The sequence below is a fragment of the Bubalus bubalis genome, chromosome 21 (assembly GCF_019923935.1).
Source record: "Bubalus bubalis isolate 160015118507 breed Murrah chromosome 21, NDDB_SH_1, whole genome shotgun sequence".
Classification (NCBI taxonomy): domain Eukaryota; kingdom Metazoa; phylum Chordata; class Mammalia; order Artiodactyla; family Bovidae; genus Bubalus; species Bubalus bubalis.
Window position 1 is genome coordinate 15823455 of NC_059177.1, and position 12734 is coordinate 15836188.

A 12734-nucleotide genomic window follows, 5' to 3' on the forward strand; every position below is an offset into this window, starting at 1 on the left:
GTGTGGTGGTGAAAAAGAGACAGCCAAGGGAGAGCTGCGCCTCCCATGCTGTCGGGGAGGGTGGCCAGCTGATGAAGGTGCTGCGCTGAAAGCCAGGGAAGGATTTCTGAAAGGTGCTGGCGCCTCAGGAACGCCCTCCTGCTGCTGTCTCCAGGAGGCCGTGGGCGGTGGCTGAACAGCCAGGGTGCAATGACTGAATCCCACCCTCCACAGGAAAAGGTGAGTGCGGGACGCGCGCGGGAGGTGCGGCCTCTGGGCAGCGGCCCGCAGGCGTGCTCTGCAGCCCAGCTGGCAGACGCGGCGCCTGGTCTTGGATGCTGCAGCAAAGGCGCCAAGGAGACTCCGAACGCTGCGAGCGAAGCGTGGTGGCCGGGGAGGGTGGGGCCGCCCAGAAATCCCGGCGGCGCCAGCCGGGTAGCTTCTGCAGGCCCGGGGCGCGCACACGCGGGGCACGTGGGTGTGGGGGAACCGGCGCCGCTGGGCCTCCTTCCTGCAGCGCCGCGGCGGCCGGGTGCCGGCGCTGGAGGAACCCAGGGTGGGTTACCCGCCCCGCGCAGGCGGCCCCCTCAGCCCCAGCCCAGCACCCAGCTGGCAGGCCAGGGGCGGGGACCGCACCAAGCCCGGCGCCTGGAGGCGCTCTCCGCGCGAGTCTCTTAGCCAGTGCGGGGACGAGGAGGGGGAGCCTCCTTCCCGCGCCAGTGCGGGAAGCCCGGCGGCTTTGTCCGGGGATGTCTGGGGGCGCGGAAGGGAGACGAAGGGACTTCCCTACCTGCCAGACCCTGGCATGGAGGAAAGACTGGGATGGACAGAGCCTGGTGGGATCACCAAGGGGCTCCGAAAGCTGCACCCTCAGCCCAGTCCGGAGACCGGCGCGGGGGGACCGGCGAGGGCCGGTGGGCTCCACGTGGGTGGACCCCGAGCTGGGCGCAGTGGTGGGGTCGCGGGTCGCCGTTGCGTACGCTGCCCTACGCCAGCGCACGAACGCGGGCATATAGCCCCTGACTGCCACCCGCCAGTGGAGGGGCTGGCGCCGGGAGCGCGCGGGGAAGGGCAGGCGGCCGTGTTGGGTGGTTGGCGGTGGGGGGCGGAAAGAGGGGGGTGGTTCGCGACTGAGGTGTGGCTGCGGGGGAGGGGGCGGGAGGCACCGCAAGGCTTTGGCCCTGCTGCCGCAGCAGCCCCGCAGTCCCCGCCCGGCTCTGAGGAGGCTGCGGCGCGCGGCGAGGTGCCTGCCGGCCGCACTGCAGTCCCACTCGGCGTTAACCTGCCCTCGGATTAAAAGCAAAAGGCAAAAAGAGTCCATTAAAGGGGCGTGGGCGGGCAAAGACTTTTGCGGGTTCCAGCCGGCGCTAAGAGGTTGGCCGTAGGGATGTGGGAGTTGCAAGGTACCGCCAGGTGTCATAATGCGGGGAGGTGCCTCCACCTGGGTTAAGCTTCCCAGTGCGCGACCTGAGACGGGGGAGATCTTGAAGTCGGGCATTACCCATCGTAGTCCTAAACCTAGCATTAACCCTTTCCCACCCCCGCTCTACACACCTTCAAATTCTTATTACTCTTTTGAGAGCTCAGTATTACCAGCCTCATTTTATGTCAAAAACCAGGACAAATTCTTTCCTCTATTAACCTCTCCGTGCCGAAGACCCCAGAGGCAGCTCTCCATATCCCAAGACGTGGTCACTCCAAACCCACAGTGAGCGGCTCCTGTGCTCGGCTTTTGCTCCACAAACTCGCTAGAGTGCCACCGGAGGATGCTGAAGGCAATGTCTCGGTGGCCGCCCGGGGCCGGTGAGACTACCGCGCGAGCTCAGTGTGGTCGAGCCTCGCGTCCCCCTCCCCAAGCGAGTGAGTCGGCCCTGCACGGACCCTTGGTCACTCTCTCTCTCTTTCACTCCCTCTTGGGTATCGCGCATTTTCTCAGCAGAGCGTGACCTGGTAGACAATGAACTCGGATTCCCTGAGAACCCGCTCGCTCTTGTCCGGTTGGCCTCCCGACATCTCTGCCCTTCACTGCGGCGGGCGCTGTGTGGGCACCTGGACCGCCCTGGTACCTCGGTTCCCAGCTCCCTCCTCCCCGAGCGGCGGGAGAAGGGCCTTTCCGAGTTACCTGACTCAGGTCAGCAGCCACAATGAGGCCGTCCCTCTCGCTCTGATTCCCAAGGGCAGAGCCCACAAAAGTCCGAAGCGTCTGTGGCACTCACCTCCGCCCAAGCGGGGCGATGCCCTGATGGTGTGTGTGTGTGTGTGTGTGTGTGTGTGAGTGTGTGTTTGTGTGCGCGCGGTACGCATGTAACCGCACAGAGTAAATTTCCAGACGTGCAAGACAAAGCATTTCACGCAAAGATGGCCCAGAGTTCTAGTAAAACAAACAAACAAACAAAGAACAACAACCCTCCGCCCCCAACACCACGTCTCAAGGCACGGAGTCAGGGCTCGCCGCCTGCGGAGGCTTCTAGAACGTCTGCATCCGGGAGAAAGGATTTTAACTCTGCATCTCCGCCGAATCCGCTTGGAAATCACCTCCTCTGGCGATGCCGCAACAAGTGGCCCCGCTGCCTACCCAGAGTTACAGCCTCTCGGTCCCCCAAGTCCTTATGGAGTAGCTGACTGGGATCGGCAGATGGGGGTGAATGCAGGGAGGAAGACTTTATTTTCAATTGTGAAGATTCTGTCTGTCTGCGTCCTGTGGGCTGGGATTCTCCTGTCACCATTAACCTCCAACGTTAATGTAGTGGTATCATTAAGACTTGGAAATGGAAAGCTTACCCATCTTCCTATTAAAAAGGTGTTGATTTTTAACCAAGCATTTTCCTCTCGACAGACTTACACTTTACTGATGGGATTTCCCCCAACCTTTTGCGGTTTGGAGAAGCGGGGTGGTGGGGGACGTAATGGTAGCAAGGCGTTTATTTTCAAAACAGATAGTTCTCTCCCCACGCAATTTACGAGTGAGTAGGCTTCCTCAAAGGTTCCCTCTCTAGATGTGTGCCAGAAGCCTTACGGGTAAAGCCCTTTGGGGGGTTGGTTAGTCTGCCCACCACTTTTTCCCTGCCCAGCGAAACCCAGGTACCAAGGGGTCAAGGTTCCACACTGTCACATTCCTGTTAGAAATTCCCTCGGGGGAGCAAGACGGATTGCCGGGCAGGTCGAAGTGGCGAACAGAGGCGACAGCGTCCAGGGACTAAGGGCCTCGGTCTTCCTCCCGGCGGTTTCCTGGACTCAACTGAGCGCCGCGGCGGCCTCGGCTAGAGACCGCCTCGCCCTAACCGAGTACGAAACTCCTTTGGACTAAAGTTTGAGAGAATCCAGTGTAGAGACAGACCTCCTCCAATCTCGTTATAACAAATAATCTTATAAGTTTACCCACATAACCACGCAAGCGGGGAGCAGGCACCCAGATCCACCGCCCCCACGTGGTGTTGGAGTTGGCGCAGACGCGTCCGTGGTCACAGCGGGGAACGTGACACCGCATTTTCTCTGAATTCCTGCCTTCTAGGGTGGTGCGGCCGGGTGAGAGGGCCTCAGGGAGGTGGGAAAGAGGCTGCGGAATTCATTCGCTCTGCAGAAGCACTGGGGCTCTAGCACAGCGCGCAACTCCGGGGGCTTTCCCACGGCCCCATTCCCCCACTTGAGACAAGCAGTGGTGGTTATGAGTGATTAATAGCCGGGCTTCCCACGACCGTGCGGCGCGTCCTCGCCAGCACCACTAGCTTAGCAGTTTAATCTGACCTTTACTATGAGCCACGCGTTCCCACAGGCTGGAAACTGGATTCGCACCCCAAGACCGTCCTCTAAACCACCCTCCCCCCCTGCTTCCTGAAGAGGATCGGAGACTTGCAGCTCTCCGGTGGTGCCCCTTCTCCAGAGGAAGCAGGCCCCAGCTCCTCTGAGACTAACCCGAGGGCCATCAGACATCCCTGGGGGGTCTCCCGGGCCTCCGAGTTGGACGGTGTCTGCAATGCATCGTCTTGGGTTCTCTCTAGCACATTGTGCCGGTGTGCAGAGAGAAGGGGGGGCGGGGGGAAGAACCACTTCTAAGTGCCACCGGCATCTACGGAGTGGCGATGGTCTATGCAGAGCGCCGGTGTCTGGAGTTGTGGGGGAGGGTACTGCGGCCAAGGGCAGGTTGGGAGGACCGTGAAGGCCGGCTGGCCGCAGGGGAACCTTTCCTCTCCGGGTTCAGGGGCCGGGAGCAAACCCCGAGCTGCGGCAAAAAGGGCTGGTAGGCTCTCCTGCACCCCCGCTTGCTCCCCCGCCTTCCCTGTGTCCCCCGGCTTTTCCAGGAGGAAGATGAGGTACCCAGCGGGGGTGGGGCGCGCCGGGCCGCGAAGCCGGGCTGTCACGTGCCCCCCTCTCCCCACACCCCCCGCCACTGCGGCGGGAGTTCCAATCAGAGCGCGCCAGGGGGCTCCTCCCGGGCAGGAACCACCCGGCTCGGCGGCGGAGGGTGGGCCGCCGTCACCTGACCGCCCGCCCCCGCCCCCCGCGAGTAAGGGGCGGTGGTAGCGTCTGCTCGGTTACAAATGGCCCCTCCCGCCCCGCTCGCCCGCTCGCTCGGGCTCGGCGCGGACCCGCCCGGGAGCGCTCCTCCCGCCGGCTGCCGGCGTCCCGCCGCCCTGCCCGGAGCCGGCCGGCGGTCCCCGCCAACCCCCGAGGGCGCTCCTGGCACCCAGCACGGAGGCTTGCCCGCGGAGGTCGCGCCGGGAGACTGGACCGCGGTGGCGCGCGGCTTGCCTTCCCGCAGGTGAGTGTGCCGTGTGGGCGTGGGATGCTGCGGGGAGAGTGCAGGGGCGACGTGTGAGTCCTCGGCTGTGGACGCGGGTCCGTGCAATGCGCAGGTTAAGTTTGCAGAGCGAGTCCGAGGTCTCTCTCCATCTCAGCCTCCTCTTGCGGCTCCCGCGGGTTGGGGGCTCCAGCGAAAGCCTCGATTTGGGGGCGGGGGGGGAAGGGCTTCAGGAAATTGTTGCCTTGAGATACTTGACAAAGGTTGAAAAGACACATCAGGTGGAGCTAGTAGCTACAGCTTATGGGGGTTAGACAGGTGCATTCGAGTTTGCCTGCGTTTGCGTGGCTCCCGGGCGAGTAGGGTGAGCCGGAGATGGGGTGAGCCTCTGCGGTGGGTCATTCCGTCCCCCAGAGCCACTTAGATGCCCAAGAGGAAAATTGCGCTGCTCTGAGGTGGTCACTGGATGTTAAAGCAGCAAACCGGTGACCCCCGTATTTCTGATATGCTCCTGTAGTAACAGAAGAGCAGGTGGCTTCAATAAAGAGTGTATGAAGCTTTAAGGCCCCCCAAAGATATTCCATTTACCTTTTAACTTCTTGGCAGGATTTTGAATTAAAAGTGCTGAATCATGCAAAAAGACATGGAACGGGAAAATAATGAAATAATTGAATGAAAAATAATTTACTTCATTTTTTGGTAAAGTTTTTCAAAGCTAGTAGTCATTTTTTAAATAAATGCTATAAGTTTAGGGCATAGGCACCAGGTATTTTAAAATCATGTTTTAAGACTGCCCTTGGCTTCCTGGCTGTGGGTTGCTCTTCTGTCTTTAGAGTGAGTTGTATCTATTCCTTTATTTCATGCCACTCTACTGCCTCAAAAAAAAAAAAAAAAAAAAAGCCAACCCAAGACATGGTTTTTTTTTTTTTTTTTGGTGTGTCCATGATTGTAAAGGGAGTGGATGAAACCAGTCCTTGGAAATAAAAAACTCCTTCGTTGATAAATGCGATGATGGACAATTTGATTTGTCATATGCCTCTGAAGGGAATGTCAAGCTGATAACATGCAGGCTGGAGAGAAACAGAAACAGGAGTTGCCCATCGAGGAAGAAATGAGCTCTAATCCAGTTGTGTTCAGTAAAAGAGCTGAAGGGAAGTGATTCCACCTGGGAGCCTGAGTCCGTGATGGTGGAGATGGAAGGGTGCCGTTTTTGATGCAAGTTCTGCAGTCAGACACCAAGTAGCATAAAGATGATAAAAAAAAAAAAAATCAGAGTGAGAATGAGCAAAATGGGTGTGTCCAAAGACAGCTCTTGCCCATTTACTCTGTCTGAACTGCTCATGGCCTGCTGACTCATAAGGAAGCCAGCATGCTTCAGGAGGGTTGGATTTGACTTCTGAATAACCATACCTGTTTAAAAAAAAAAAAAAAAAGAATTTTTTTTAAGGAAAAGAAAATCTTTAACAGAGACATCCATAAACAGGAAAGCTTGTCTCCTCCTCACATCTCTTCTTGAGGGAGGTTTTCCCAATTCCTTGACTTGTCACCTTCATTCCAGTCCCTGTCATCCATACTTGTGCCCGGAACATTTGGGTTGACACCAGAGATTTTTGTCTAAATCTTGACACAAGAAATAGTGGCACTCCTACCAATAGGATTATTTCAAAGGTGTTTGTGAAGGATGCTGAAACCCTGGACTATGAACGATTAATTGAATTTTCTTTGCAGCACCGTCTCCCTTGACATGGCATGCAGGGGCAGGGAGCCCCACCCTGTTTCTGAGCATCTGCATGAAAGGCCAGGAAAGGAATTCGACAATTGCAGTGGTGCAGACAGAGGCAGTTGCTAGACTTGGGTGTGAACGTTTATTTAAATAATCACTAAAAGGTTGGGGGATAGGCTTCAGTTCATAGGTGGGTCTTGGAAAAGCACAGTATTAAGTCCGTGTCGCTTGTCAGCGTGTGAAAATATCCATTTAACTTTGAGAGGTTGGTTTGGAAGAAAAGGAGTCTGAAGTGAATGCTGCTTCCCCATTTTAAGATCCTGGGGTTAGAAGACACTCTTGGAAGGACAAATATCAAAGCATCTGGTGAAGCCCCAAAGAGTTCTTTGTGCTCTGGTATTCTTAATAGAATTTCTTTATCAAAGTAAGTGTTTTAGAGAGGTTTCCTTTTCAGGCAATAAACCTGCTTGTGGAATAGACAAGCACCAGGCATCTCAGAACAGAGATGCACAGCGGAAGCAGGAAGCAGATGAATGAGTTTACCTTTTGCTGCTTGGTCCTTCCATCAGAAGCCAGTCATGTCACGTCAGGTGAGAGGAAAGCCATTCCTGCAACAGAACAAGGCGATTTCAAACCTTATTTCCAATCTATGGGAAAGAAAATATTTTGCGCCGCTCTGAAGAAAGAGGCATTCATTTATTGTCATTTAATTCATTTATTGTCATAGCCCTGCTAACCCGTGTCGTCTACTGCAGACAGCGGGTCTGACCATGAGGAAGAGAGAGAGCAAGATGACCTCTTTCCTTTTCTTCAAAAAACAAGAACAAAATTTTTCAAAAGGATGCCCACTTAATGTTAATATTTATTAATGCAAATCACTTACATAAGAAAAAATTCTACTTTTCCCCTGATGGCTGGAGTGAATGAATGCCTTTCTGAATCTGGATGTGGTGCCCATTTATGTAACAGGATAACTGTATCTCAGTAGTTATTCCAGTCTGAGGTGAGACTCCAGGTGAAAACTGCGTGTTCTGCTCAGATTGAATGTAAGTTCAAAGCTGCTGGGACCACCTTCTGCTTTTTGCCTTCTTCCTCTAATACTATCTTTCCCCTCTCTTAAATCCTACCTAATCCTAGCACCTAGAAGGCTTTGCGGTTTCACCAGGAACACACAATCAGGTAAATTGCCAGTGACAATGGGTCATTCTAAAATCAAAATAGATTTCAGCTTCAGTCTAAACATTCATTGGGAGGATGTCTCTGGCGCTTTGCTCAGACACCAGTGGCCCCAGTAGCCTGGTTTCAAAGAGGGACTTGTCCTAAGATTTGCAAGGATTATTTTGTGGAAGTTAGCCCTTCCCACTTGCATCGTTAATGTCAGAGCAAGAAGGTTCCAGAACACTACCTCCTTGAGTTACAACAGTAATGTGTACACAGCATTGTATGAGGAGCATTCCAGAACTCCCACCTCCCGGTGAAGTGAATGTGCTGCCTGAATAAACACCTGGGCTGCCTTGGCCCGCCAACAGATCTCATTTTTTATCATAAGAGATGGTTTTAGTGTACACTGAGCTTTTTTAGGACACTAGAGAGCCTTGTAGGATGGAGAGAGCCATCTGATGTCTGACTTCTTTTAGAACTGGCCTCCAAGGATCTACCTTTTCCCTTCCAGAATGTCAGGTTATATGTGTTTTTCAAGGAAATCAAAGAAAAACACACTTTGCTAAGCCACTTACTATAGGGAGTTGGAAGGTTAGTCATATTAGTAATATCATTGGCTGTAAGCATGTAAAAATTAAAAATTCACAGATTTGTGGATATGTGAGTGTTAGTAGGGAGTTGCCTTTAAAAAACTGTTTGGAAATCGATGCTTTTTAAAAAATCATGTGACGTTAAGTACTTCCACATTCATCTCTGTAATATGAAAGAATATACTTCAGTATGCACAATTTGCCACAAATGCACACATCCTACACAAACTGGAACTGCCCTTTAGAATTATTTATTTTGCAGCAACTTGGGGTAGTGGGGAGAGTTTTTCTTTTTTTCCTGGTGGATGCTGGGCTCTGATTCTGCTGTGCTTAAGTATCTTAGTGCCTACGACCCTCAAGAAGGTGCAGTAGACATATACAGTTGTTCGTATCATGAGTGAAGGAAATTTTGTTTTTTTTTTTTTTTTTTTACAATATGTCTTCCTTTAGGTTGCCAGTTTAAAAGTAGTCATGCTCTAGGTTTTAGAACTAAAAGTATCACAAGAAACAGGTTTTGTCCAGATGTAGCTCGGATACATTTCCTTTGGTCACATTGCAGTAAATCATCTTTGCTTCTCGGGGCTTCCCAGGTCGCTCAGTGGGTAAAGAATCCACCTGCCAGTGGAGGAGACATAAGGGACATGGGTTTGATCCCTGGGTGGGGAAGATCCCCTGGAGGAGGGCATAGCAACCCACTCCAGTATTCTTGCCTGGTGCATGCATCTTTGTTACTCACAAAATTGGGAAGCTACCTGGACTGCTAATGACCTAAATACGTTGGTCTTACAGATGTCCTTTGATATGGTGGATGGTGACTCTTCTCCTGCCTGCGAGTGGTGGTTCAAACCGTAAGTTCAGCAAACCAAATAATCAGATATCAGTAATTTTGGAGCTCTATGCAGAACCGTTCTTTCTATTTTCATTCCTTCTGCCCAGGACTCTAGCCTTATAAGTAAGAGTCAAGAAGGAAGTAACATCATCCTGTTGGGTAGGTGGAAGGATGTCCAACTTAGACCAAGTTACTTTGTTCACTGTAGAGCAGTGTGACTGCCATGACAGCCGCCCATTGGCGTTTTTCTCTCCCCGTCCCCGTCGCATTCTCTTTCTGGTAACAGAATATGAACCTTTAGTGTCTGGGCAGTGCTGAATTGATAATTCTCCAGATGTCACGTCTTTCTGTGTGGCCCTGCCCCTTCTGATCTTCTCCTGGCTCAAGCAGACAGATCCCAATATGTAGACACACGTAGGAGCAGCACCAGAAAATGTCGGATGAAATCTTAAGTCCGCTGTCGAGCTGGCTGTCCTACCATATCCATTAAGCAAAATATTTCTTTAGCTCAGCTGACGAAGGTCACGCTCTCAGGACTGGTCCGCTTCAGTTATAAAATGGAAAGTATTACAGTACACAAGAGACCGTTGCTATTTCATGCAAAGACATTGGATGGTGTTGGACTGTAGATTTCCTGGGGATGGGTCCACCTTCTCCACTTCTGGGTATCAGGTACTTCTAAGTATGGCTCTTTACTGTCTGTTCTCAGAAAGGGACCCAGAGGAAGACCCTTCCCTGCTTCTTCAGAGACCTCAACATGTAATTTAAGATTTTTGGAAAATCCTTAGGCATTTCAGGTGTTTATTTCCTGTATGTTTCATCAGTGGTCAGGTTCTAGAAAGCTGGTTGATTAGGAAAAAAATTTTCCCTGCCTGCTCTTCTCCTTGCTTTTCTGTCTCCCTGTCTCTGTTCCCTTTGCCCCAAATACGGCTTTCCGTGTAATTCAGTTCACTAAATATTTCTCCATTTTTGGTTTCACTGCAGAGTTTATTGCTAGAGCGGGTAATAGACTTTCAACACAAATAGTATATTGATCACTTGAAATCTTGTTTGAGCTTGACTGAATATACATAATGGGGTGTCAATCGGGGAAAAAAATCTCATAATAAATGGCAGGTGACTTATATTCATGAGAAAAAAAATGTCTTAGGCAGCACACAAAATATCATGTTTACTGTAGCATGACAGACTGATTCCGCCAGTCTCCTCATGTTCTTCGGGTGGCTATTTAATAGCAAAGGCAAGGTTAGAATACCAAGATTTTGGAACCATTCTTTCTTTGTTTATATGGGAAGGCATTTCTGCACACTCTATAGAGTATAAACATCTTCTCGAATCACAGCCAGCAAGAAAGATCTTTTCTACCTGAGGAATTCAGAAATTGCAAACAAATCTGTTGAAGTTGGTGTATATTTAAAATCAGATACTGATTTATGCAGTCCATATTTTTTAACTTTTTACCATGTGTGTATCAGTGCATACCCTCGCTGTATGCAAATATCATTTTCAATGTGTACATGGGAGAGCACAGTATATTTAGAGAAAATCCTGCTTTACATAAATTATTTTTAAGAACAACCGAGCAGAGGAGTAGCCATGCGTTAGGAAAGTGAAATCTTTTTTTTTTAATTTCCTATCGAATGCTAAGTAAAGGAATCTCAGCTTTAAAGTATTAAATGTAATTCTTCAAAATCGATTTTCTTGATAGAGCAGTGATTATGATGGCAAGTGTTTCTGGGAAAGTAGGATTTTTGATCACCTTCTGATGCTGACTTTCCTCTGACTCCATTGCTGCTGGCTGTCTGTGTGGAATCTGGCCCCAGAGGGAATGTGGGGTGTTGTGGGAGCTGTCATCTGGCTTCCCCCCAAAACTCGGTGGGGTACATTACACTGTCCCAGTCCACGGGGCGGGGTCAGCCTAGCTTCTCTCAGGAATTCTTGGTCTCTTGTAAGTGAATGGAGCCAACATGCTCTTTGCTTATCAGGTTTTAATTTGCCTTTTTTAACGGCAAAAATCAAATAATACTCTTGACGATCAGACAATCGTCTCTTCCAGTTCCTTTATTCTATTCAAGATTTTTAAAAGTGGATTATGGCAGAATTTTCACTTCTTAAATCTCAGGTCATGTCTCAACAACCGGAAGAACCTACTTATCCCAGAGTGTGTATAAAGGACCGATGAGGCTATGAGGGTATAAAAGACGTGACATCAGGCTCTGATCTTATCTGCTGTTTTTCTGTAGGGCTTTGAGCACTTTTGCCTGTTTTCATCTACTTCATTAAAATGCTTCTGATTTTTTGTTTTTTTTTTTTTTTTTTTTTGGTAAGGTTTCTGATTAGCAGTAAAAGAGAAATGCAAAGGTTGCTGAGAAAATGGGATTATCTGAGAACTAGCCAGTTGCAGTGATTCAACAGTATATGATTATAGGGGAGCTATGGATTTTAATAATACCTTTCGTAAGTAAAACATTGCCTCCATATCGTCCCTTAGGTACGTATACTGTTTTGTGACAAGTTAGAAACAATTTATAATGTGTGCTTTTTTGCACAAAGAAAGGCAATCACATTGAGTAGTCAAAGCTTGGGGAAGTACGCTGGTGAGATTTTAGCAGAAACTACCTTATATGAGATTTTAAACTTGGGATTTAGATATTTGAAATACGTTCTTAACTTTTAACCTGCAGAGAAATAAATGTCTGCAAATGTTAAAACTTGAACTTACTGGGTGTCACTAGTAAAAGGGAAAAATAAAATTGCAGGGCAGAGAGAATGGGAAGGAAAAAATTTCTCAGAGAAATTTGAGTCTAAAACCTGCATTTACAGTCCTTGCTGTTCTCTTAAATTTTGGATCATTTTACCGATTTATTATAATCAAGTGAAGGGAGAAAAAGAATAGGAGTGAAGTAGAAGCTTTGTGAGCTATTTTCTGATTAAAAGATATTCAAGATTACATGTTGGTAATATAAATACCTACTTTTAATAGATAGCTTTCTTACCAGTTTGTACCATCTTACAGTGAGAATATTTAAAGACAAGTTTAAGCACATACCTTTTATAGACCTTGTCAGTAGAACTGAAAACAACACCATATACTCACCAGGTGCTTGCTAAGCTTTTATGTTATTGTTGTTCTTGTTGTTTAACACCTTTATTTAACACAGATTTTTAATATCTAGTTGAATTGGCAGTCATTTCAGAGAAATGGACGTTACAATTTCTGGGGTTTGATTTCTACATACGCTTAGTGAACATCAGGGAGTAACTAAAACTCCTGGATTTTTGCTTGCTTGCAAATACAGCATTTTCAGAAGCAAGAATCAGAGCTCTCTTCTGTTAGAAGCTGCTCATTTAAAGTGATCCTCATTTAATAGAAGAATTGCAGTGGGACAACTTTTCCTTCCAACAATGATTTAAATAATAACTAGGCTGATGCAATGGATTAGGGTAATACTACTTTTTTAAAAATTGTTTTTTTCACTTTAATAAAGAACACACGGAGGCAAAATAAAGATAAATTACAGTGTATTACTTCAGTTATTAGTGAAGTAGTAGTTTGTATATTACTGCTAATAAATCTCACTTTACAATTAATAAAAAGTTTATTTTCAGGTTTAATTGCTCATGTTAAGAGAGAATCAACAGATAAAACTTGCTTAGGGCATAGAACTGCTGCTGAGCTTTGTGTGAATTCAGTTTATTAAACCCCAGAGCCTC

At 49.0% G+C, this 12734-nt stretch overlaps 1 protein-coding gene across 1 annotated transcript in view; it reads left to right on the forward strand.

The window, feature by feature from the left end:
- The first annotated feature begins 1757 nt into the window (after positions 1-1757).
- LOC123331058 overlaps positions 1758-12734 on the forward strand; it is a 133537-nt gene continuing 122560 nt past the window's right edge. Inside the window, exons 1-7 of the mRNA XM_044934278.2 lie at positions 1758-1839; positions 1916-2110; positions 3051-3264; positions 3998-4216; positions 4417-4738; positions 7578-7619; positions 8981-9039. Coding sequence (XP_044790213.2) covers positions 1758-1839; positions 1916-2110; positions 3051-3264; positions 3998-4216; positions 4417-4738; positions 7578-7619; positions 8981-9039 — 1133 coding nt within the window. The remainder of the gene's footprint in view (positions 1840-1915; positions 2111-3050; positions 3265-3997; positions 4217-4416; positions 4739-7577; positions 7620-8980; positions 9040-12734) is intronic.